Source organism: Pelodiscus sinensis, chromosome 12 (assembly GCF_052426305.1).
Source record: "Pelodiscus sinensis isolate ZL-2025 chromosome 12, ASM5242630v1, whole genome shotgun sequence".
In the NCBI taxonomy this organism is placed as follows: domain Eukaryota; kingdom Metazoa; phylum Chordata; order Testudines; family Trionychidae; genus Pelodiscus; species Pelodiscus sinensis.
This window is the reverse complement of record NC_143063.1, coordinates 40,221,982-40,247,875: the sequence shown is the minus strand read 5'-3', so window position 1 is coordinate 40,247,875 and position 25,894 is coordinate 40,221,982. Positions and strand designations below refer to the sequence as shown.

The 25,894-nt window shown below is 43.8% G+C and overlaps 2 protein-coding genes across 9 annotated transcripts in view; one reads left to right on the top strand and one right to left on the bottom strand.

The window, feature by feature from the left end:
* Positions 1 to 18,497, bottom strand: part of CENPN (centromere protein N) — a 30,719-nt gene extending 12,222 nt beyond the window's left edge. Inside the window, exons 1-8 of one of the 6 annotated variants that reach the window (XM_006122673.4) lie at positions 18,288 to 18,493; positions 16,854 to 17,034; positions 14,682 to 14,727; positions 8,779 to 8,838; positions 6,220 to 6,296; positions 3,810 to 3,980; positions 1,796 to 1,897; positions 888 to 945 (exon numbers count right to left, since the gene is read on the bottom strand). In XM_006122673.4, the coding sequence (XP_006122735.2) occupies positions 888 to 945; positions 1,796 to 1,897; positions 3,810 to 3,980; positions 6,220 to 6,296; positions 8,779 to 8,838; positions 14,682 to 14,727; positions 16,854 to 17,034; positions 18,288 to 18,328 (736 nt within the window). In that variant the 5' untranslated portion in view covers positions 18,329 to 18,493. The other 5 variants (XM_075940012.2, XM_006122675.4, XM_089781515.1 and 2 more) reach the window with 5 other exon arrangements.
* Positions 18,498 to 25,894, top strand: part of CMC2 (C-X9-C motif containing 2) — a 34,986-nt gene continuing 27,589 nt past the window's right edge. For 2 of the 3 annotated variants that reach the window (XM_006122677.5, XM_089781521.1), the window contains exon 1: positions 18,498 to 18,636. The gene's annotated coding sequence lies outside the window, so the exon portion shown is untranslated. The remainder of the gene's footprint in view (positions 18,637 to 25,894) is intronic. The other variant, XM_006122676.5, reaches the window with a different exon arrangement.

Below are 25,894 nucleotides of genomic sequence, written 5' to 3'. Positions count from 1 at the left end.
TTATTATCAGTGTGTTCTTGTTCTATTTAAGGCAAGGAAAGCAAACACTGATCGTTTTCAGCTGGCTTTGCAGACTGCTTCCCCACCACGAGAGGATACATGAAAATCCCAGGAAACAAAAGGACTAATGACAGGGGTGCAGGAGAACTTCTGAACCCAGATCAGAAAGGGCTTCTCTGGCTCGAGAAGGACTTTATCTGACATAACTACTGAGATGAGAAATATGATTTTTAACAAGTTCTCTTAGTGTATTAAGCTTAGCTTGCATGTTTTGTTTTATTTTGTTTAATAAACTACATTATTCTTTCTTCTCTCTCTTATGACCACTTAAATTCTACTTTTATACTTATTCTACTTTTTATAATTCACTTTTGTTTATAAATACACCCAATGTAAATAATTGTTACTGGGGGAAGGGAGGAAGAGATGCTGTGAACCTCTCTTTCATTAATAAAGGGAATTAACATTTTATGACCTTGCTCTGTATAAAACTTTACTCAGAGGAGGACAAATTTATCTGGGGTTCTTGTCCCATTGGGGCTTTGCACCTTTGTGCTGTGGCAAGTCCTTATGACTGAGCCTTCCCAAAGCTGATCTGATCTCAGTGTTTATTCTTCTGCTATGGGCTGCGACTCCACCTCTGTTGGTAGAGATCGGAGGATCTGGCTCAGCAGGACAGGCTGGTGGATCGCCCCAAAGTGCAAGTAGGCGGGCTCAGCGGTATGTCAATATATCAAGTGACAGTCTTGAGGCCCACAAATGTAATGTTAGTACAATTACTTGGGACTTTATAACAAGAAACATAGAAGAGGTGAGAATGCAAGTCTGAAAAGAAATATTTCAGAACAAAGCTTATTTTAAAAACTTTATATTAAAAAAGCATATACCCTTTTCTGGTGCCACATTTCTTTCTTGTAGAGGTCTTGGGTGATAAGTTTGGAAAGTCTAAAAAACAAAATACAAAAAAGTGTGGGAGGAGGAAAGATAAGGTCTTTACAATCAGTTTATTTCATATTAAACGCTTTGCTAGAAACATGTTTTAGATTTCTTTAGGATATCTTCTGAAACAGTTTTCTCCTTGATTTTACAAATAAGTTAAAAATCTCAAATCCTAGTTTTGGGAAGTGATGTTTTCCCTGACTGTACTCAGAAAACATTTGGAAGTACAGGCAGTCCCCGGGTTACGTACAAGATAGGGACTGTAGGTTTGTTCTTAAGTTGAATTTGTATGTAAGTCGGAACTGGTACATAATGTAGGGGAAACTCTAGCCAAACATTTCTCCAGAGCTCAGTTTTATTCTCCCACGCCTCAATTCTCTCAGTCCTTTATTCTCAAGCTGAGGTGTCTGCTGAGAAAAGCCGCTCCGCGTCTCCTTGGTCTGCTGCGGGGGGGGCGCTAGCTTCGCGTCTCCCTGGTCTGCTGGGGGGAAGCAGCTAGTGCGGGGTTGCCTCACCCCGTTTGTAAGTAGGGATCTGATGTAAGTCGGATCCATGTAACCCGGGGACTGCCTGTACCCTTTAAACAACCAGAGTAAATACCTACTCTAATAGATGCTAAGTCAGTATTTTATGAAGCCCAATAAAGTACAAACCCTAAGATTAGATCATTTTTATGTCATAATTTAATTGATAATTCAGGAATGCCTCTAGGTATTAGATCTCCATTTTATGTTACCTTACTGAAAGGCTGTCCACCTCAACTCCTGGAATAGTTTTTCCCCACCTGCTAGTTTAGAGCCAGCTCTGAAACAAAAAATAAGACTTGGCTTAGAATAAACTTTAAAAAGTTGCTCACCTGGCTATACCTTTTAAACACAATATCTTTAAGGGAGTCTAAACAACGGCTTCGGAGCTCCATTTCATGGATGTCATGGTAATTGGACGCATGAACCAGTGCCTTTAAAATACAAATTGAAATTATTTTTATCATCATGCCCTATGTCACAATTTCATTAATAATAAAATGCAACACATTCTTGGCTAATGCAATATTTGTATTCCACTATTAAGGTGTAGCTTCAGTCACTCTGTCATCCAACAGGATTCTCATATGTGAAAAATGTCAAGTTAAACAGACAGTTATAAAGCCATAAGTTCCTGGCAGTGGTACAGTGAATATACAGTTGAGGGAGAGAGGATTCCAACTACCACACACACAAAACAAGAAAAAAAACCCACCACATAAGTCTAAGCTCTGCATTATTTTGTGCATCCTTAGGGATAAGGTGGATTCTCTGCACAGTAAGAAATACTTCCTTTTGTTTTACATCTGCTGCCTATTAATTTCACTTGGTGATATCCAGTCATGATTTTATAGACCTTTATCATATTATATCCCTCCTTTGTCATCTCTCTTCCAAACTGAAAAGTCAGGCTTATTAATCTCACCTCATATGGATGCTGTTCCATACTCCTAATCATGTATTTTGCCCTTTTCCACTTCCAGTTTATCTTTTTTGAGATGGGGCAACTACATCTGCATGCAATATTAAAAAAGTGTGGATATACAGTAAACTTCCGATAATCCGGCACCTTTAGGACCCAGGGGGTGCCGGACTATCAGATATGCCGGACTATCAGAAGGGGGGGCTATGAGAGGTCTGGAGTGGGGTAGGAGGGGATGCCACCCCAGGCCCCTCATAGCCCCCCCCTTACGATAGTCCGGCTCTGCCACAGGCGTCCCTGATTCAGCCGCTGCTGGTCAGTTTCAGCAGCAGCTCAATCAGGGATGCCTGCAATAGAGCAGCTGGGGTGCTGCCGGGTTGGTCCCACAGCGGCAAGGGGCGGCGCTTCGGCACCAACCCAGCAGCACTCCAGCTGCTCTTGGGGACGCCTGGGACAGAGCAGCTGGGGTACTGCCCGGTTGGTCCCGTAACGCTGCCCCTAGGGGCTGCGGGACCAACCCGGCAGCACCCCAGCTGCTCTGCCCCGGGCTTCCTGGAATCAGCCGCTGATCTGTTTCAGCAGCGGCTGACTTGGGGACCCCTGGGGCAGAGCAGCTGGGGTGCTGCCAGGTTGGTCCCGCAGCGCCGAGGGGCGGCGCTACGGGACCAACCCCGGCATCCCAGCTGCTCTGCCCTAGGCGTCCGGATTCAGCCTGCTGGTGAAACTGATGCTCCTGGTGAGTTTCAGCAGCGGTTGAATCGCGACACCTGGGGTAAAGCAGCTGGGGTGCTGCCTGGTTGGTCCCGTAGCGCTGCCCCACGGCGTTGCGGGACCAACCCGGCAGCACCCCAAGCTGCTCTGCTCCCGGCTTCCCTGATTCAGCTGCTGGTCAGTTTCAGCAGCAGCTGAATGGGGGAAGCCTGTCCGGCTGCCCCAGCACTTCTGGATTTCTGATGGTGCCGGACCATCAGGAGTCCCGGAGCATTGGATGCCAGACTAATGGAGTTTTACTGTACCATGGATTTATATAAAGGCAATATGATATTTATCCTATTATCTATTCCTTTCTTAATGATTCCCAACACTGTTCACTTTGACTGCTGCTTCACACTGAGATCTATCCACAATGATTCCAAGATCTCTTTCTCGAATGGTAACAGCTAATTTAGACTTCATTTTATATGTATAGTTGGGATTATGTTTTCCCAATAAATACAACATTACTTTTCATTTATCAACATTGACTTTGATCTGTCAAAAGTTTTGTATGTGCTTGTGGCTCTGTGAACTCCATTTTGGGATCTAATCTAATGATTATACTACATTTCAGATTTACTGGTGCTATATTTCCTCACACTTTCAACAGCCCTCTTTTGATAAATGGAACATAATGGAGATCTGTAACAATAAAATTTGTTCTTTACCTGACAAAGCAAAGGTAAGTTGCTCCTAAGACTGGAAATGAAGACATAGGGAGTTTGCAAATGATACACAATATAGGTGGCTTTGTACTGGTTTGGTTTTCTATATTGTGTTCCCCAAGCAATTCGAATCCATAGTGCATTATCCTCATATTCTCTGAAGTTGATAGTCACCTGATGAGAAAAAAAAATAATGAAAAGCTACAATTTCATTAGGCACTTAAATTAGAGAGACACCAAAATTAAGACTGTGTGGATTAAGTGTTCCCATGTCTATGCATTAGCTTCAGCTACTACACATGAATATGCAGTATGCCACTGCTGATGAAAGAGAAATGTATCCCATTAATTTCCACAGAGTTGCACTTAATTTCCCCAGATAGAAATTTGGCTTGTAGTATTTAGAAAGTATCCTTTCATTTGAGGATTTTGTCCACGGTCAATGCTTTGGGGTAATTTTTCTACCCTGTTCTATATACTTTGTATCACTCAGGTTGCTGTTCAACTGGTTATTAGTTTTCAGCTTCACCCACCCATACCAAGTTACGCTGAGTGGCTGTATGGGGAAAGGGAAGCCATCCTTCCCTAGGTGCTCTGTAAGTTCAGGCAGAACCAATCAAGCTCCTATACTGCTTCCAATGGGGGAAGAATGGAGAGGAGGCAATTGGTCAGTTGTAGCCATTTTTCCCCTCCCTCCTTTGCAATGCAGGCAAACTGTTCAGCAGTTATAGCAAGAAAGAATACAGCTGCTCACAATACTTTGGGTCTATTAAAGAAGCAGTAACCCTTTTCAATAGTGACAATGTTTAATAGAATGATGAAGAGGAATATATATTCTATTAATAAACAATTTCTCATATAGATTCACTGTTGATAGCCTTGAGTAGTTCCCTTGGGTCACATACTAGGGATGTAAGCAACTAGTCGACCATCTGATCAGCATATGCTTATCGGATAGTCGATTCAACTAGACGCTCCCCCCAGATCCTTGTTGCCTCTATCAGAGAGGGGCAGCGGGGGGGGGGGGGGGGGGGGGAGGGGAGGAAAGAAAGCAGGAGCTGGGAGAAGCTGGCTTAAAAGCCAGTTCCCCCACCCAACACCATATTTGCGAGGGCCCAGGGGAGTCAGAGGAGTAGCGGGGGACTGGACAGTTGGGTTTGGCTTCAGTTTTGACCCTGGGCAGTGGAGTTCTGGCACCAGGAAGTCTAAGTGAGTACTGGTAAGTCAACCTCATTAAAACTGGATTGTGACCTACTTTGGGAATCGCTGTACTAAACAATATAATATTTCACCAAAATATAAGACAATATCTGGGGCAAAACTCCAAAACCACAGAAAATATTCCCACTTGATACAACAAACAGAAGCATAATCTAGAGACCAGGTGAAAGAACAGCTTACTATTTCTAACTCCAATTTTATTACTGTTGCAAACTTCAAAATTGTGTATGCACCAGCCACTTTTATCCCATTTTCTGCTCATTGGTAAAAAAAATTATATGGTTACTCCAAATTCTACACAGATTGTTTTGTCAGACACATTTATTCATATATTAGTTAACTGAGTTGGCACACTGATTGATACATTTGAACCACGTCAATTATTTAGGTCACAAGAATACTTAAGCTTTAAAATCTCAAATGTATTTGTCCTGAAATACTGCACTCTTCTGGCCTATATGAACAAAATTCCATTTTTGTACTGAGCAATGCTTTTGAAGCCCGATTCAGCTATATTTGTCTAGTTTATATTTTTTCTGAGGTATAGGCTCAAACTTGTTTTCCATTATGATTAGCCAGTAGATAAGAGTGTTATTTAATACTGACAGTATAAAGAGCCAGAAACACAATTTGATTTCTCTGAAACCTGAAAATGGGTAACACTATATTAAAACAAAGAAACAAAATTTGGTAGCACTTTAAGGATTAACAAAACATGTACATGTTATGAGCTTTTATGGGCACAGCCCATTTCTTCAGATGACCCGAGTGTTGCATCTGAAGAAGTGGCTATGGCCACGAAAGCTCATGACACTACCTACATGTTTTGTTAGTCTTTAACAGTCTTAAACTACCAGGCTATTTGTTGTTTTTTAAGTTTTTCCTGTTCCAGACTAACTCGGCTACCCTTCTGAAGCTTTTGACTATATTTTAAGACAGAACTCTGCCATTTTTCACTCCCCTCTCAACCAGAAAAAAAGCAAGTCTGAAGGTGAACACACTACTACTGTGAAAGCACATATAATTTCTTCTTGGTATTTCAAATGCAATCCCCCATCCCTTGACTCCAGCAATCAACAGAATTAATCAAAGTTGAAAAATCAGGAACAGATCAAGAATTACTTTCCAAAACACTTTATAAGAGTCAACAATTTAAATTAAAGATACAACTCATTTACTGTAGTTTTCTTACATTTTTCAGAGCTGACTGAAGACTTCTCTTAAATTTGTATTTGAAGTCTGCCAAGTTAAGAGAATCTGTTTCTTCACCTGTAAACAAGAAAATGTATCACTTATTGTAACCACAAAATTATAACTACAGTATATTATAAATAATTTGCACAGTCTGTCATAGAAAAAGGGTATTACATTGAAATAGCATTGATACAAGAATTTAAAAGTTTATTTTATTGTAACCATTAGAACAATATCAATTTAATCTCTTTCCTAACTGGGGAGCTGGGCTTGGGCAGTTTTAGCACTTCTTTTTTAGGACGTGAGCGCTGACATATGCATACATGCGTATGTATAAGAACATAAGAACGGCTGTACTGGGTCAGACCAAAGGTCCTTCTAGCCCAGTATCCTGTCTGCCGACAGTGGCCAGCACCAGGTGCCCCAGAGAGGGTGGACCGAAGACAATGATCAAGCAATTTGTCTCCTGCCATCTCTCTCCAGCCTCTGACAAACAGAGGACACGGACACCATTTTATACCCTGGCTAATAGTCTTTTATGGACCTAACCTCCATGAAATTATCTAGCTTCTCTTTAAACTCTGTTATAGTCCTAGCCTTCACAGCCTCCTCTGTCAAGGAGTTCCACAGGCTGACTATATGCTGTGTGAAGAACTTTCTTTTATTAGTTTTAAACCTGCTACCCATTAATTTCATTTGGTGTCCTCTAGTTCTTCTATTAGGGAACTAATAAATAACTTTTCTTTATTGGCCCTCTCCACACCACTCATGATTTTATAGACCTCTATCATATCCCCCCCAGTCTCCTCTTTTCTAAACTGAAAAGTCCCAGTCGCTTTAACCTCTCCTCATATGGGACCCGTTCCAAACCCCTAATCATTTTAGTTGCCTTTTTCTGAATCCTTTTGAAGGCCAAAATATCTTTTTTGAGGTGAGGAGACCACATCTGTACACAGTATTCAAGATGTGGGCGTACCATAGTTTTATACAGGGGCAGTAAGATATTCTGGGTCTTATTTTCTATCCCTTTCCTAATAATTCCTAGCATCGTATTTGCCTTTTTGACCGCCGCTGCACACTGCGTGGAAGTTTTCAGAGAACTGTCCACAATAACTCCAAGATCTCTTTCCTGATTTGTCGTAGCCAAATTAGCCCCCATCATACTGTACGTATAGTTGGGGCTTTTTCCCAAGATGTGCATTACTTTACACTTATCCACATTAAATTTCATTTCCCATTTTGTTGCCTAATCACTCAGTGTATATCCTCCCTTACACTGTCTCACCCTAACAGACCAATTTGTTTAAAAACATCTTCCTAACATAATATATTCAATTTTATTAACATAAAATCAGTATTTTCATGTACAGGCAGTCCCCGGGTTACATACAAGATAGGGACTGTAGGATTGTTCTTAAATTGAATCTGTATGTAAGTCGGAACTGGCGTCCAGATTCAGCCGCTGCTGAAACTGATCAGTTTCAACAGCGGCTGAATCTGGATGCCAGTTCTGACTTACATACAGATTCAACTAAAGAACCCCAGGCGTCCCCAAGTCAGCTGCTGCTGAAACTGATCAGCGGCTGATTCCAGGAAGCCAGGGGCAGAGCAACTCTGCTTCTGGCTTCCTGTAATCAGCCCCTGGTCAGTTTCAGCAGCGGCTGACTTGGGGACGCCTGGGGTTCTTAAGTTGAATCTCCTCGGCGCTACTGGAGCAACCCAGCAGCACCCCGGCTGCTCTGCCCCAGGCGTCCCCAAGTCAGCCGCTGCTGAAACTGAACAGCAGCGGCTGCATCAGGATGCCTGGGGCAGAGCAGCTGGGGTGCTGCCGGGTTGGTCCAGTAGCGCCGAGGAGCGGCGCTGCGGGACCAACCCAGCAGCACCCCAGCTGCTCTACCCCAGGCGTCGTGGGCAGAAAAGCCTAGTTTGCTGGGGGGGAGGGGGCACTAGCTGCGCCCCCCCCGCCCAGCAGATCAGGGAGACGCGGAGCACGCCCGCAGCGGGACAGCCCAGAAGCGCCGCGGCTGTACCGCTGCGGGCAGCCTCCGAGGCTTTGCTCGCCGTCTCCCTGGTCTGCTGGTCAGCCCAGGGAGACAGGGAGCAAAGCCGTGGAGGACGCTTGCAGCAGGACAGCCCAGGTACGTCGCGGCTGTCCTGTTGCGGGCGGCCTCCGAGGCTTTGCTCTGCGTCTCCCTGGTCTGACCAGCAGACCAGGGAGACGGGGAGCAGCTTTTCTTGCCCCGGAGGACGGGGGCGGCGGGACTGCGGCTCATCTGGGCGTCCTGCCGCTCCCGTCCTCCGGGGCGAGAAAAGCCCTGTTTGTAACTGCGGATCCGACATAAGTTGGATCCGCGTAACTCGGGGAATGACTGTACTTGAATGGCCCAAAATTGAGGGTGGTGGTGGAATCAATACAAATCAAATAGCTTTTACAAAACTCAGGAATTTTCTGGGGAAGGAGAGAAAAGGGGAGTACGTAAAATATCAAAACGAAGGACCTTTTATGCAAGTGAGAAGTCTGTAGAGATGGTATCTTCAGAGAAAGATCTTTACCTACCTGCTACTCTGGTCATTTGGTAAACAGTCCAAACTTTCTTGTTCGGATAGGTATGATTGTCTGGGGAGATAAAAGTTGTCCAATGGTGTAGTTAACAATGGACATAAATGTTTTGAGTAAACTACTGACATCAGATCTCTTTCAAAGATTGTCCTTATACAGTAAACTTCCGATAATCTGGCACCTTTAGGACCCAGGGGGTGCTGGATTATCAGATATGCCAGACTACTGGAAGGGGGGGGGCTATGAGGGGTCTGGGGTGGAATGGGGTAGGGGGAATGCCACCCCAGACTCTTCATAGCCCCCTTCCGATAGTCCAGCTCTGCCCCAGGTGTCCCTGATTCAGCTGATGCTGGACAGTTTCAGCAGCGGCTGAATCGGGGACGCCTGCAGCAGAGCAGCTGGAGTGCTGCCTGGTTGGTCCGGTAGTGCCGAACCTTGGCGCAGCAAGACCAATCGGGCAGCACCCAACCTGCTCTTGGGGACGCCTGGGGCATAGCAGCTGGGGTGCTGCCGGGTTGGTCCCACAGCGCCGCTCCTCAGTGCTACTGGACCAACCTGGCAGCACCCCAGCTTCTCTACCCCAGGTGTCCAGTATCAGCAGCGGCTGACTTGGGATCAGCGGCTGACTCCAGGAAGCCAGAGGCAGAGCTGCTCTGCCCCGGGATTCCTGGAGTCAGCCGCTGGTCAGTTTTAGCAGCGGCTGAATTGGGGAAGCTGGGGGCAGAGCAGCTTCAATGGTCCGGCTGCCCGGAGCACTTCCGGGTTCCTGATGGTGCTGGACCATCAGGAGTGCCAGACCATCTGATGCCGGACCATCAGAGTTTTACTGTATTTAAAAACCAAACAAAACTAAGACTCCTAATGAAGACGACCACCCTAAACTACAGCTAGCTTCTAATAGGGACATTAGTGTGCACGCATTTACACAATTAACTGATACACCTGGACTCATCAGTTAATCCTAACAATTGGGGAGTTTGTACCCATGGGGGAAGAGGGACGGGAGGAGCAGTGGCTCCCGCCTGCTCCCCTGTGTGAAAATGCATAACCACTAAAAATCTAAGTGGTTACATGTTTATATAAATAAACCTTTAACATCCTTACCTTCTAGTGTACAAATCATCTTCATAAGAGAAGCATTACATAGTTAACCAAAATATAACAAATTAATGAAGAGGTAACCTTAAAATTCACGTTTTTAAAAGAGGATTACAAGCAACTTACTGTGACCACGCTCTGGTAGCTGAGCAGCTCAGTGGCTAGTTTGTGGAGAAAGCAGGCAAAAAAAGGGGGGCACCAGAACCTGCACTCATGGCCTAGAAACTCCAAACTACTCTTAGGTCCTTAAGTTTTGGGTGTAGCCCCAAGAATCTAGATTCTCCTTAGGTGGGGCTTCTCAGTAGGTGACCCCTTTTCCCAGAGAGGTAGGGGCTTTCTTGCTGCTGTGGTTGCCCAGCAGACAGGTTGTTTCATGTCCTTTGGCAAAGAGGCAGGAGCCCAGTTCAACAATGTAGTCAGCCCTAAACTGAGCCAGGCTCCTTCCTTTTTTCTTTCCTCCAAGCATGGCATTGGTTGCAGGTGAAGTGGGACAGAGCTAGCTGGTCCCAGAGGCTCTCTAACCCCTGGGAAGCTGGACCCTCCCCTTTGTACGTTCCCTCACACTTACCAAACATCTTTCCTAACTAATGATGGGGTTACATCATTTGGAGCAATTACAGAAGAAGAAAAAAAGATAGGCTTGAGAGATTCCTATTTATTTATAACTCCATGTACTTTATAACTCCATGTACTTATAAGTTGGCAAACAGCTACGAACAAAAAAAATTAAGATAGAAATTTTGGAATATTTTAATTTTCCACATAGAACAAAAGTTATACAATTCTAATACTCAAACTATAGTTATGTTGAATTTAGAGTTCCCTAGGATTATTAGAACATGATAGTTCTGTCATATGCTGCTGTCAGAATTAAATTTTAATACTCAGTTTCAAAACAATATTGTTTTTAGTGTGCCGATCATACAAGAAACAAAGTTTGTTATAAATTTAGGAAGAAAAGTCTTAGATTTTATCTATAACTTCACCGTGGTACAGAATTAGTCATCTCTAGTCAGATAACATATGGGGCAAACATGGTTTGTTGATTTGCTAGAATTTTAATATAAAAAAGGCAAAATAGGTCAACGACTGCCTCTTGCAGTAGTTCTGCAACCCACAAGGGGAGGAGCAATTATTTACGTAATTGATAAGTGGAAAACAGGACCTTGTTCAAGAGAACCACTCAGTAATAGCAACCATATTATAATTATTTTTATTATCTTTGGAGCAGAGTAGGGTGTCATGGAATACCAAAAAAGTTCACTACAACAGCATTTAACTTTAGAAAGCAGAGCTACACAAAAATGAGAAAGCTACTTAAGTGAAAATTAAAAGGAATAGTCACAAAATGAAAGGTCTGCAGGCTGCATGAAAACTATTTAAAAATACCATAACTGAGGCTCAAAGTAAATGCACACCCCTTCAACTCCCTCCAAAAACAGAAGATCTCACCACACACACTCCCCAGATCCTTCCATACTACACACCACCACCACCAGTCACCTGAGTACATTAGGCAATTTGAGGTAAAATGCAAATTATAAATTAGAAGTCAAATGCTACTGAGGAAAACAGAAGAAAAACTAACAACTCTAGGGATGTTAAATATATAATAATTGACTAATCAAATAGTCGATGCATTCGTCGATAGGGTGCCTCTGCTTTTCAAGTGTAGCAACAGCTCTGTGCAGTGCTGCCGCTTTGAAACGCCATGGGGAGCCCAGCATCAGGCTCCTCACAATGTTTCAAAGCAGCAGTGCCGCATGGAGCCCTGGATCAGCTGCTCCTTGCGAAATTTCAAAGCAGCAGTGCTGCACAGAGCCCAGGGTCAGTGGGGGAGTCCCCAGCTGATCCCAGGCTCCACACAGCGCTGCCACGTTAAAATCTGCGTGCAGCCTGGGGACACCTAACAACATTAGGAACTACAGTAAACTTCCGATAATCTGGCACCTTTAGGACCCAGGGGGTGCCGGATTATCAAATATGCCGGACCATCGGAAGGGGGGGCTCTGAGGGGTCTGGGCTTCCCGGAGTCAGCCGCTGGTCAGTTTCAGCAGTGGCTGAATCGGGAAAGCCGGGGGTAGAGCAGCTCCAATTGTCCACCTGCCCGGAGCACTTCTGGGTTCCCGATGGTGCCGGACCATCAGGAATGCGGACCATTGGATGCTGGACCACTGGAGTTTTACTGTATTGAGAAAGGGATAAGGCAAAAAATCCCATAATGCCACCATAGAATCCATTACACATCCACACTTTGAATACTGCATGCAGTTCTGGTCATCCCGGTCTCAAAGAAGGCATAAAGGGAAACAAGAAGACCTTTTATAAATACATTAAAAGCAAGAGGAAGACCAAGGACAGGGTAGGCCCACTGCTTAGTGAGGAGGGAGAAGCAGTAACAGGGAACTTGGAAATGGCGGAGATGCTCAATGACTTCTTTGTTTCGGTCTTCACCGAGAAGTCTGGAGGTGTGCCTAACATAGTGAATACAAGCAGAGAGAGGGTAAGTTTAGAAGATAGGATACACAAAGAACAAGTTAAAAATCACTTAGGAAAGTTAGATGTCAGCAAGTCACCAGGTCCTGATGAAATGCATCCCAGGATACTCAAGGAGCTGATAGAGGAGGTATCTGAGCCTTTAGCTATGATCTTTGAAAAATCATGGCAGACAGGGGAGATTCCAGAAGACTGGAAAAGGGCAAATATTGTGCCCATCTATAAAAAAGGGAATAAGAACAACTCAGGAAACTACAGACCGGTCAGTTTAACGTCTGTCCCAGGGAAGATAATGGAGCAGGTAATTAAGGAAATCATATGCAAACACTTGGAAGGTAATAAAGTGATAGGGAATAGCCAGCATGGGTTTGTGAAGAACAAGTCATGCCAAACTAATCTGATAGCTTTCTTTGATAGGATAACGAGCCTTGTGGATAAGGGAGAAGCGGTGGATGTCATATACCTAGACTTTAGTAAGGCATTTGATACGGTCTCGCATGATATTCTTATTGATAAACTAGGCAAATATAACTTAGAGAGGGCCACGATAAGGTGGGTGCATAATTGGCTGGATAACCGTAGTCAGAGAGTTGTTGTTAACGGTTCTAAATCCTGCTGGAAAGGGATAACAAGTGGAGTTCCTCAAGGGTCTGTTTTGGGACCCGTACTGTTCAATATCTTCATCAATGATGTAGATATTGGGATAGAGAGTACGCTTATTAAGTTTGCAGATGATACCAAACTGGGTGGGGTTGCAACTTCTTTGGAGGATAGAGACATAATTCAAAATGACCTTAGCAAGTTAGAGAAATGGTCAGAGGTAAACAGGATGAGGTTTAATAAAGAGAAATGCAAAGTGCTCCACTTAGGAAGGAACAATCAGTTCCATACATACAAGATGGGAAGCGACTGTCTAGGAAGGAGCATGGCGGAAAGGGATCTGGGGGTCATAGTGGACCACAAGTTGAATATGAGTCAACAGTGTGATGCTGTTGCAAAAAAAGCAAATATGATTCTAGGTTGTATCAACAGGTGTGTTGTTAGCAAAACTCGTGAAGTCATTCTGCCGCTCTACTCTGCACTAGTTAGGCCTCAGCTGGAGTACTGTGTCCAGTTCTGGGCACCACATTTCAAGAAAGATGTGGAGAAATTTGAAAGGGTACAGAGAAGAGCGACAAGAATGATTAAAGGTCTAGAGAACATGACCTATGAAGCCAGGCTTCATGAACTGGGCTTGTTTAGTTTGGAAAAAAGAAGATTAAGGGGGGACATGATAGCGATTTTCAAATATCTAAAAGGGTGTCACAAGGAGGAAGGCGAAAATTTGTTCCTCTTGGTTTCTGAGGACAGGACAAGGAGTAATGGGCTTAAAGTGCAGCAGGGGAGGTTTAGATTGGACATTAGGAAAAAATTCCTAACTGTCAGGGTCGTCAAATATTGGAATAAATTGCCAAGGGAGGTGGTGGAATCTCCCTCTCTGGAGATATTTAAGAACAGGTTAGATAGACATCTGTCAGGGATAGTGTAGACGGAGCTTGATCCTGCCTTGAGGGCGGGGGGCTGGACTTGATGACCTCTCGAGGTCCCTTCCAGTCCTATTATTCTATGATTCTATGATTATTCTATGATTACAACTGGAAAAGATATATAATAGGGTAACAAAAACGATTAAGGGCATGGAAAAACTCCAATGCCAGAAAAGATGAAACACAGACGGTAATTGTTCAGCTCAGAAAAAGAGATGACTAAGGCTATGATAGAGGTCCATAAAATAATGTATGGTGTGAGGAAGTAAATACAAACAAGTCATTTATCACTACACATATCCCAAGAACCAGGTTTCACCCAATGAAATCAATAGGCAATAGTTTTAAAAACACATAAGAAAGTATTTCATATAATGCAGTCAACTTATGGAACTCATTGATTGGGGATGTTCTGAAGGCCAAAAATAAAACTGAGTTAAAAAAATAATTAGATAAGTTAATGGAGAAAAGGTCCATCAGTGCTATCAGAGGTTATATCCCTGACCACGGCTGTCTGTGTATCCTCTAAAATTCTGACTTATGCAGAAACTGGGAATGAGACGAATCATTTGATTACCTATTCCGTTCATGCCCTCTGGGACACCTGACATTGGCTACTGTCAGAAGACAAGATACTGGGTTAGATGGACCTTTGGTGTGACCCAGTATGGCCATTCTTGTTCTTAACATACCAATATATCTCATAAAAGCAATTCTATTAATTAAAAGTTATTTGATCATGTCAGACAAAATATAAAGAAAGGGTATTTTTAAACTTACAAATCATGTCTAGGATGGCTGCTTGCTTGATACCAGCACAGTTTTCCTGCAAGAAAATATTTTTTAATTTTTTTAAAAGAAAACTAGTTGAGTAGATTTATGAACTCCCCTCTGCAGAGATGGCAATTTAAACAATTAGTAAGAGAAATTAATTAGACTATTATAAACTGAAGAGAAAGTAACTGGTATTTCATTGCCCAAACCAAGTAAAAGGTGAACTATGATTTACTTTCCATCAATTTTATTTAGTTTTTAAAAATTCATGCCATCTGAAGAATCTCAGATACCCAAAGAACATAGGTAAAGAAATGTTTACAACACACCCTTGCTATTTTAAGCCTGGCATTTATTATTCCAAAAAAGTAGTATACGAATGCTATTTATGGCACTCTCCAAGTCTTTTTGGTTTGCACCTGAAGCTTGTATATCAATACAGTAAAACCTGTGTTATCCAGCATGCTCCGTGATTAGGGCATTCCGATTATCTAAAAATTCCGGTTGTCTGAGGTCCCACGAACCTAGGAAAAACCAATGGACAGTAATAGTAAAACTCAAGTTTTTAATATTCGTAGTTTTGTAGTGTGAGGCAGTTGGTCTCATTTCTATTTTGAGTTAAAGATGATTAGTACTTCTTAAATAAAAAACTGTTAAGCCATTCACGGTAAATCAAGCCATGTCTGTGCACCTGAAGATGTGACAGTATCGTGGCTGGGGGCAATACCAGTTAAAGTTTTCTGGTTAACAGAGTGCTGGATAACAAAGGTTTTACTACAGATAAAATATCTGTGGAACCATGAGATTCCAATACCTTTGGAACTATGCAATCAACAGTAGAGTTTAAGGTAAATTAAGATAATTGAGACTCCATAGGACAACCCAGCAGTCTGTCCATGCAAATAAAATTGTCTACCTGGCCTCAAGTAAGGAACATTATCACAAGCAGCGTTATATCCCTAACAGCTTATTACTACATATGCCAAAGCTCCATTAAAACCCATTAGTGCAAAGCCAGAAGAGATTTTACTTTACAGGAAGTGAAAACAAATCTGGCAGAGGAAGTTACTTCATTTAATGTCCAAATAGAATTGTTTATGTTTAACGTTCAGAATCACAAATTGAAATTAATTACAGAACAGCTCCATCCTTACTGAAAGGCTAGAATCTACCCTGTGCCAATAGAGAACAGCAATTACTCAAAGATTTAACAATAGCAGGCTCTAAAACCAGGACCAGGAAATAATTTTTGAAAGGGGTCCACTTTGCCAATTTCTGAAGTGCTCATGGACAGCCCCAGAAGGGACAGGCACTCAAATAGAAAGTGTGGGGCCAAGAGATTTTGCCACCCACAGACCCTGATTGGCCTGGGAACGGAGGAGCACGTGAACTCTTAACCTCCTCCCCTCTTTTTAAACTCTGTTATAGTCCTAGCCTTTACAGCCTCCTATGGTAAGGAGTTCCACAGGTTTACTCTGCGCTGTGTGAGGAAGAACTTTCTTTTATTAGTTTGAAGCCTGCTATCCATAAACAAATGTTTCAAATAGTAGAAAAATACCAATACATGCTTCCAGTGTGTCATTCTACTATGCAAGTACAGGTTGTACCTTCCTGGCACCCTTAGAATCTGACCCATTCCAAACCAGGGAACCTGCTGGACTGGGAAGGTCAATGCTGGCCCCTCGGGTGCTACTGGTTGTGGGGCTCTGCTTTGGTGGAATCAGAGGGGCCGGCATTGACCAAGCGGGGACTGCAAGTTGAGGGACAGGGAGCGCTTGGGGAAGAGGCAGGGTGGCTGAGGAGCCCCAGGACCATGTGCCACTGCAGCCAAGCTGCAGTCCTGGCCCATCCCACTAGCTGCAAAGCTGTGCTCCTGACTCCTAGCCATAGGTCTCCACAGTCATCTTGCCTCTTCTCCCAAGCATCCCTCTCTCTGCTCCTTCCTCTCTCTGAGCTTGAGCACTGTAAATGAGCGAGTTGCAGAGCTCTGGAAGGGCAGAGGAGTTGCTGAGCACAGGGCTCAGCTTTTCCGCATGAGTGCTCCAGCCCCAGAACACCCATGGGGATGCTGGACCACAGATGTTGCCAGACTATGGAAGTCCAGACCATAGAGGCTAAATCCATATAATGAAAATATTTCAGACCGACAGTCAGATCATTTACAATGGATGTTATCACCTCACAAAGTGTAACCACTTCTTGGGAAATTCTTTCCTTCGTATGATGCACATTTATGGTTTGTAGCTGTGTCTTGGAGAGGAAGTCCCATATTGTTAGCATTTCCATGATTTCACGGCGAGGGATTTTCAGCACAGTCCTTCTGATATACTCAGCAACTGTCTCATCCATTGTGAAGCCACTTTAAAAAGCAGTATTACAGCATTATGAGCCAATGACAAGGGAAGATGGCACATGTCATTCCAAATGGTCTGTACTGTGAACTCCCTCTGAAGCTCTGGTGTTGGCCACTGTTCGAGACAGAGCAATGCTATATTGTCTGACTCAATGTGGCTGTCCTTACCTTCCTCATAAACACCAGCTTATTTCTAACACTTAGGACATTTCTGCTCCTTTGAGGAAGTATCACATCAGTCGCATCTTAAGTCTACCAGACACAGAAATTGTCCCTGTTCTAGCCAATGGAGTCATCACCCACGCTGCTCTAAAACTGGCCATCTCCCACCAGTGATGGATTCTCCACAGTGTTCATTTAGGGATGTAAAAGTTTAACCATTTAATCAGCTTAGCAGTTTCTGTTAACAGTTAAACTCAGCTGCCAGGAGTTTGCCAACAGTGAGAGCTAGCTACTGGGAGCTTGCTGATGGCAGGGCCAGCTGCCAAGACCCCAGGAGAGGAGCAGCACCCAAGAGCTCGGCGTTGGAGGGGACCTCTGCAGCATCCTTCCCTCCCTATCCCTACATCTCTGGTGAACCGTGTAACCGACAAAGTTTTGACTGATTACACGGTTAATGTGTTTGTGTTTTTTTTGTTTACATCCCTGGTTCAGACACATCTGAGTTCTTGCAGCAGATTCTGCCAAGCCGCTGCCTCACTTATAGAGACAGCCCCACACCACCACCTGTGCCCTGTGCGGCATGGAACCGGGCTCTGCTGCCCGGTGCAGGGTCCTCCTCCAAGCCTAGCAGCCGTTCTCCGGGGCTGGTTAGAGGGGAGAAGTCATGTGGGGCCGCGGTGTGGGTCAGCCCAGGCAGGGGGCTGCGCCTGGCTTGGCGGGCCAAGGTTTGGGGTAGGGATGTAAAGTCCCGTTAAACGTGACGTTTCACTGATTCACCGATGCAAGACCGGCCGGACTGGAGAGCCGCTGGCTGCCCCTGTCCGTGACAGCGGGAGAGTCACTCCAGCCCCCACCAGTTAACGGCTAACCAGAACCGTTACGCGCCGGTGACGCCCCTCCCCCTTCCCAAACAGCGCGCAGGCGGAGCGCGACTCCCCAGGCAGAGCCGTAGCGGGAAGGCCCCGCGAGTACCCGCCGCCTCTCCCCGCCACTGGCGCCCTGTCAAGCCCGGGGCTGCCGGGAGCCCTCCCGCGGGACACGGGCGTGAGGCAGCGCCCGGCGGGGCAGCAACATTCCCTCAGGGGTGCCCCGCTCACCTCTCCGGGTCGCCCCGCAGGCGCCGCCCGCTCGCGGCCATGATCGCACAGCAGCGCGCGGGCTCCGCTCCCCAAACCGCCCGCTTCGCCGCCAGCCACGCTCAGCCCCTTCAAAACGCCCAATCACAGCCAGCGTCCGACGCGCGAGGGGCCCGCCCAATCACAAGCGCCGTTTCGGCTCCAGCGGGGACAGGCGCCGTGCGAGAGCTGCATCCGGCGGCAGGTTCCTCCCCCCCCCCCCCGGTCTATCTATTTCCGGGTCAGGCCGGCTTTGCCCCGTCCCCGAGGGGTGATGTAACCTTGTCAGTCCCGAGGTGAAGAGCGGCGGTTGCCGAGGCCCGGGATTGGAGTAAGTGCCAGGCGGCTGAGTGTGCAGGCGCTGCCCGCCCTGAGGGGACACGATGGTGAAATCCTCCCCCCTTTCTCCCCCCCCCGGGAGAAGTAGGTGCCCCGCCCCCGCGTATGTTCAGATTGTGAAGGGAGGGGGGCTGAATAAGCCCTTCCCCACCCCCAAGGAAAGAGCAAGGCCTCCCTTCCCAATGGGGCGGATATAGATCCCGGCACACGCCAGGGAAGGGGCGTGTGAATCTCTCCAGAAGAAATGTTGGCCCCGTTTTGCAAAACAAACCGACCCTCCTTTCTTCTGTAGCTATGCGGGTGATGGGCAGTGTCCCCTCTACTTCTTTCTGTCCCTGTGCAGAATAAATTTTATGTGCACCTTGACATGTGTGGATGGGCGTCACCAGCAGAAACACATGCTGCTGGCTGTGGGCACTATGCTAATCAGTTGGACAGCATTTGAATTTCTCCGAGGCGGCCGCAGGGAACACTGGTGATAAGGCAGTGAGATGATGCACAAGTGTAGAAGCTGGAGGAGAGATTGTACGTTGTTTTGCCAAGGTTCATATTGTTTGGTTGAGGTACAAAGTTAGGGCCAGACACAGGGAAACGCTTCACATACAGCAATAACAATAAGTAAAACAGGGTTTTTTCCCCCCCAAAAAAGTTCAAAAGTGTTTTTGGTGGCTTGGATTTGGCCTGCTGTCTACCTGTCATCTATCTTGGATCTATTACAATTTAAGACTTAAAGTTTGGGAGGAATTTATCCCAATTGTCCAGGCTCCTCCTCTTTTTGTATTTCTTCTGTTTATGTTCCTATGTTGAGCCCATTGCTGAGGTCTCTTTATCTACAGTGGCTTGCATTCCTATTGGAGCATAGTATATCATCAATATGGGTGTCAACAAATTTAATAAACTGTTTTCTGTGTGTCAGGATTTATTGACAATTAGAGGAAAAATAGTCTTACAAAAATGTACTTGAAAATTGGCTATAGACAAAGAAAGAGCTAGTTGCAATACTCTCTTTTTTTATACAACACTGATTTCCAAAGTATATGGAATAAAATGTTGAAAGCATCCAGGGAAAAATAATTCCATTATATGAAATGTCATCTTTCTTCTGTAGAGAATGGCCCAGCAAAACATCTATCAGTAGAAGTGAGGAAAATACATCCTTTCAGTTTAATTTGATAATCTACCATAGTAGTAAATTAAACAGTGAATGTATGTTAGTTTGTTTAAAACTTGTGCTGTTCAGTAGAAACAGTACTTCGATAGCCTAATGTTAAGAGGTATGCACCCCAGCTTTCATAGATGCCTCCCAATATAGCATGCAAATTAACTGTAATATAGTTGATTTGTTTGTGGATAAACTTTCTGCAAAACTTAGGGGTTATTGTTAATTTGCTTAATCTGTTGTCTAGCTATAATAGAAGAGTATAAGGTTCTGACATAGTAAAACATATCCACATTATGGAAAGTTAAGGACAGATTGTCCTTCATTTAGAGTTTTCTGTGTAATGAGTCAATGTTACTTGAATGAAAACGTAATTACTGGCTGCTTGTATGAAGTTTTCAAGCACATATCCATTGTTGTGTATTGTAAATTTGTATGAAAATTAAGTTAATATAGTTTACAACTTTAGATCCTTGACATGATAGTTGCTTTTAAAGTAATACTAATTGTAGTTTGTCAATTTAATGAAAGCCAATAAAAACAGTGCTAGAAAGCAAAACAATATTATTAGTGAAACTCAAAAACCAAGCAAACAAATCCTGACCAATCAGTTTTGCACTTAGTTTTTTCCCATTTTTTAATCTATCAGTGGTGAAAAATAAATTACCTTGGGTAATTTGGTTCGCTACACTTTCTCCCTAGGCGTAGTCATCGTTAGTATTACTTTCCGTGGCTTCTGCGCCACCATGTGGACATCTTTATCCTTTTTGTCATATGTGTTGCTTTAAAAACAATCAATCTAATGTTGCATGGAACATTGCTATAATAAAAATATACAATGGGTCAGCTGAGATGTTTAAACTTGGTGTTTGTGTTATGCTAAATGATAAACATGGAGCCAGTATTTAAGGTAAAATATAAATGCAGGAGTTTCCCTGAGGTGATAATAGATCAACACCCTAAGCTTTCCTCCATCTCCAAAAACTGAGACATATTGTAAGGTATCCTTAAGGTGTGTGAAATATATTTATGCAGACAATGTAAAGAAGTTTATTGAAAAAGGCATCAGAAAGGCTACTGTTAAAATCTATTTTTATGAAGTGTGTGGAGGTAGCAGGGTACTCACAAAACTTCTTTCTTTCTATATTTGAACATTCTCCTTCAGGATGTGTCTAGACTACAGGGTTTTTTCGGAAAAAGTAGCCTTTTTTCGAAAAAACTTCACCTGCGTCTAGACTGCAGCTGTGTTCTTTTGAAAGTAAATTGAAAAAACACGACAGTTTTTTCAATCATGGTAAACCTCATTTTACGATAACGCCTTTTTTTGAAAGTACTTTTGAAAAAAGGTGCTATTGAATGCAAACTGCTTTTTCAAAAGAGAGCATCTAGACTCTCTTTCGAAAGAGTGAGCCGCTTTTTCGAAAAATCTGCTTGTAGTCTGGATGCTCTCTTTCAAAAGAGGCTTTTTCGAAAGATTCTTTCGAAAAACCCTCTTTCAAAAGAGGCTTGTAGTCTAGACATAGCCTCAGTATCTTTCATCCAAATATGGGATCATTGTTTCTCATGCACTAGAACAGGACTGGGCAATCATTTTTTCAGGGGAGCCACTTAATTAATTTTTGGTATGTGGTCATGGGGCGGGGCTGGGGGTAGAAGAGGCGGGACAAGAGCGTTGTCTTGGGCTGGAGGTTTTGAGTTAAAAACACAGCAAAGGGCTCACAGCTTCTGGCCCTGTCACTACCACACTGCCTGGTAGCTGCCCAGAGTTACTGCTGCTATTTAAAGGGCTCGCGGCTGCAGCCCCTGCTGGGGTAGTACCTCAGCCATGAGCTGTGAGCCATTTAAATAGGATCTTGCTGCCATCGCTTGGAAATTTGGTGGCATGGACAGAAGGACATAAATAGAAAGTGGACAGATGCAGTCTGCTGGCTGGATCAAAGTGTTAGGTGGGCTGAATCCAGCCCCCAGGCCACATCTTACCCAGCCCTGCACTAGAACAAAGTGAAACTTGCTGACATTGGACAATGAGCCTAGATTAGTCATTAGAAAATAGCTGAATAAACAGTATCAGTGATACTAAAAATACAACCTAAAATTTAAGTCTTTTTAACAGTAATGCTTTAAAAAAATATTTTAACCCAAGAGTTCCCCTTTAAATATTATTAGGAATTATTACTATGTGTCAGTAATAAAAGTTTTGTTTAGGTATCATAAGGCATTTTCTAGCCTTTTGATTAAAGGATACCATTAACTTGAGTTTTTAAGTTTACTTTTTAAGTCCACATTTTTAGGGTATCCTTTTAAACATTATGTCCATTAGAGATGTGAAGAACCACCGGTTTACTGGAACTGGTAAGCATTACCCATTTAGGGTGGTGCTTACTGGTTAACCGGATAACTGGTTAACCTTTCACAGCAGTACTGAAATAAGACCTACTAACTAGTATGCTGCTTGCAGAGGAAATTATGTGATTAAGGAACTTTCATCCATAGGTGCTAATTATGAGTCCTCCAAGACTGGAAAAAACAGCGGGTGCTCAACACCCACTGGTGGCCTTGCCAATCAGTTCTTCTCCCTTCCTTCAAGCACATCATGCCTGCCAGTGATCAGCTATTCAGTGGCATCCAGGAGGTGCTTGGAGGGGGAAGAAGGAGTGAAACTGGTAGAGGGGGAGTAGGGGGGTGGAGCCTTGAGAGAAGAGGTGAAGTGAGGGTAGGGTATGGGGTGGAGCCAAGGATTAAACACCTCCAGAGGAGTTAGAAATTTGGCACCTTGGCTTTCATCCTATGTAGCTGTGTTTGATCTTTGTAAGGTGTCTGGGCAGGTAGGGATAGAGCTCCATGGGTTCCTATTGCTCCTCAAAACCATACCTGGGTCTGGAAAGAGCAGGAGCCAGATCTCCTTGTCTTCTCCCTAACACCTGATTCAGATTGCTTTTGATTCCATGATATGGTCTGAGTGGGAGCAGATGGAGATGCTGATTCAACCTTGTTTCTTGCCCTCTACATGTCAGGGCAGGAGGTGGAAGCATGCTCTGTTACTTGGTCCAATTTTGGGGACTGCACATTAGGGATGTAAAATCCTGTTTGTTTGGTTATCTGGTTAAACATGATTTAAAGGGCGGGGGGAGGGGGTGACACTCTGGCTGGGCTGGAGCAGTCACTCCCCTCCCCTGCCATGGGTAGGATGGAGCGGCATCCGGCACACTGCTGCAGGCAGAGGCTGCTCCAGTCGGCCCTGTCTGTGGTGTGTCTGGGTGTGTTGCAGGCCAGGCTGTTCTGTTTGTCTGGAGCAGCCCCAGTTCACGATGCCCCCCCCCCCCCCCCCGCCCATCCCCCTCCTCCTCCCGTGTGGCTGGAGCAGCCCTGGCAGGCAGAGAGCTGCCTGCAACCCTCACCAGTTAACCGGAACTGGTAAGCATCACAGGTTAACCCTTCACATCCCTACTACAAATCCACCTATTTATGTTACAATTTTTTGTCTGGTTTCTGGACTTTTAGTATCTTATCATGAACTTCCATTGTAGGTTTCTTTTGAACACAAAATTGTTTCAATACTTATTTTGTTAAACTGGATAGAAATAAGAGAGATAGTTAATTTCTTGGCAACCTGGAAGATTCAGGAAAACTTTTTATAGAGAAGTCTTTATGAGCTTACTATATCTATAGCTATATATTTAGGATTGTTGGTCTAGGGCTGTTCTCTCTTTTTCTTTTATTACTTTAAACGAAGATACTAATAATTGGAATTTTTAATAAAATATATTCAGAGGGGTTTCTGATTTTGGATATTCTTTGGCAAAATGAGTTAATGGATAATTTCTGACAAGCTGAAGACTATTTTTTTGTAAGGAAATGAAAACAAATTTAATATTAATGCTATATTACAAAACTTTTCCCTTTCTCAAATAAGTCAGGAACTGCAACACGTGGAAATATAATTTATATATCAATCTTCAATATTTTGAAGTTGAAGCTCTGGGTTTCACTTCACTTTGTCATTTTAAATTTCCTCTTGAAGCTGAGGGAACAATCCTGCTCAAATTCTCTGTGGACAGATAAGTGGAGGTAAATTAAAAAAAATAACTAAAAGAAAAAGTTCCAAGGTGGGGTGAGTGAATGAACTTCCGGCAAAATTGGCAGAAAAATTCAATAAGAGTACAATTCATCAGAAGATAGGTGGAGTTTTCTGTTCGGTGCTAATGAAAAAGTTTTTAGGTATCATTCTGGAATGCATTAGTAGGAGTATTGTAAGGAAGATATGAGATACAGAGTAAAACGGAATAATTGTGCTGATTAGGCCTCAACCAGAGTATTATGTCCAGTTATGGGTACCACATTTCAGGAACGAGGTGAACAAATTGAAGTCCAGAGAAAAGCATCAGAAGTTATTAAAGGTCAAGAATACATGACCTATTTGGGAAGATTAAACAAACCCAATTTTTTCAAATCACAGAATGGAAGACTAACAGGGTGCATGATTAGAGTTTTCACATATGTAAAAGGTTGTTAGAAGAAGAAAAGAGAATGTGTTCTCCTTAGGCTCTGAGGATAGGCCAGGAAGCAACAAGTCTAAATTGCAGTAAGAGCCGTTTAGGTTGGACATACAGAAAAACTTCACAACGGTAAGGGTAGTTAGGCACTGGAATACATTTTCCAGGATTGTGGAATCTCCATCCTTGGATACTTTTAGACAAACACTATTCAGGAATGGTGCAGATAATTCTTACTCCTGCCATCAGTGCAGGGGACTGGAATAGATGACTTATTGAGGTCTCTCTGAGTCTTACTATTCTATGGTGACTGTAGTTAATTGCATTGACTTGCTGGTCATTAAGTTAGGACAAAACAATTCTAATAGTTGTGAAGTTGTAAGAAATTGCTTAGAGTGAAGTATCAGCAAACAGTAGTGCTGCCAAAAGTCGCACCAGTGTAAGTAAACTTCTTTGTTGGTGTTTCACCTTCAACTCAGTTGATTTCTTTGAGGGAGGAAGGTAGTCATGAAGATACATCTTTTTTTCAAATTCACATTGGGCTACATCTTGATATCATCCTTCATGCACATTTAGGGGGGGAAGAATTTAATTGCTATCATGTTGGAGTAAAAACATTTAAGCTTTTTGTTTTGTTGTTCATTCTAATGCATGACAAGAACTTGATACAGTCTAAGCCACAGAGTATGTATTGTCTATGCACTCTTCCGGCACTAGATAACTTAATAGGCTTCTTCTATTTCTAACATACAGGATTCCTGGAAAGATTTCATCTAGTCCCAGCTGCTTACCAATGATTAAAAATGTTCCGCTTATCATAGCTATTTGTCTTACACTAAGTAAAAATAGAAGGTGGAATTCTCCTGTCCCTCTGTAATTATTTAATTAAATTTTTGTGCTCATTAGAGGTGCCAAATTGAGACAGTTAAATATATAAAATTATTCACAGAACATAGGCATCAGCAGCAGCTTCCCCACACTGTCTATTACAGTGGTTTTCAAACTACAGGCCGTAACCCAGCACTGGGTTGTGGAATGTCAGGCACTGGGTCTTGTTTCTGCAAGGGGGTCAGGTGACCAGTCGGGTGCTAAGGCAGATTATCTCCTGTCTTGGCACAGCAGACTGCACTGCATCCCAGAAGTGGCCAGCAGCAGGCCCAGCTCCTAGGTAGGGAGAGCTCACAAGATTCTGTGCACTGCTCCTGCCCTGAGCACTAGCTCCACACTCCTGTTGGTTGGAAACCTGCTGCTACCTGCTTCTGGGGTGCAACATAGTCTATGGTGCCAGAAGAGGCAGGAAGCCTGCCATAGCACCCTGCTGTACGCTGACTGGGAGCCGCTCAAGGTAAGCCCCTCCTGCTCCAGCCCTGGCCCCAACAAGCCAGAACCCACTTCTACACCCCAAAGTTCTCATCCTCAGCCCCATCCAAAATAGGGATGTAAAATTTAGGTTATTTTAGTAATTGAGTGGTTGATAGAATTATTGGCTACTCAATAGGGGAAGGGAGCTCCACTCCTTTCCAGCTCACGCCAGGACCAAATCCCACTGCAGCTCGTTCCCGGCTTGCACCTAGTCCTAGACTTGCCTCTGCTTTTTA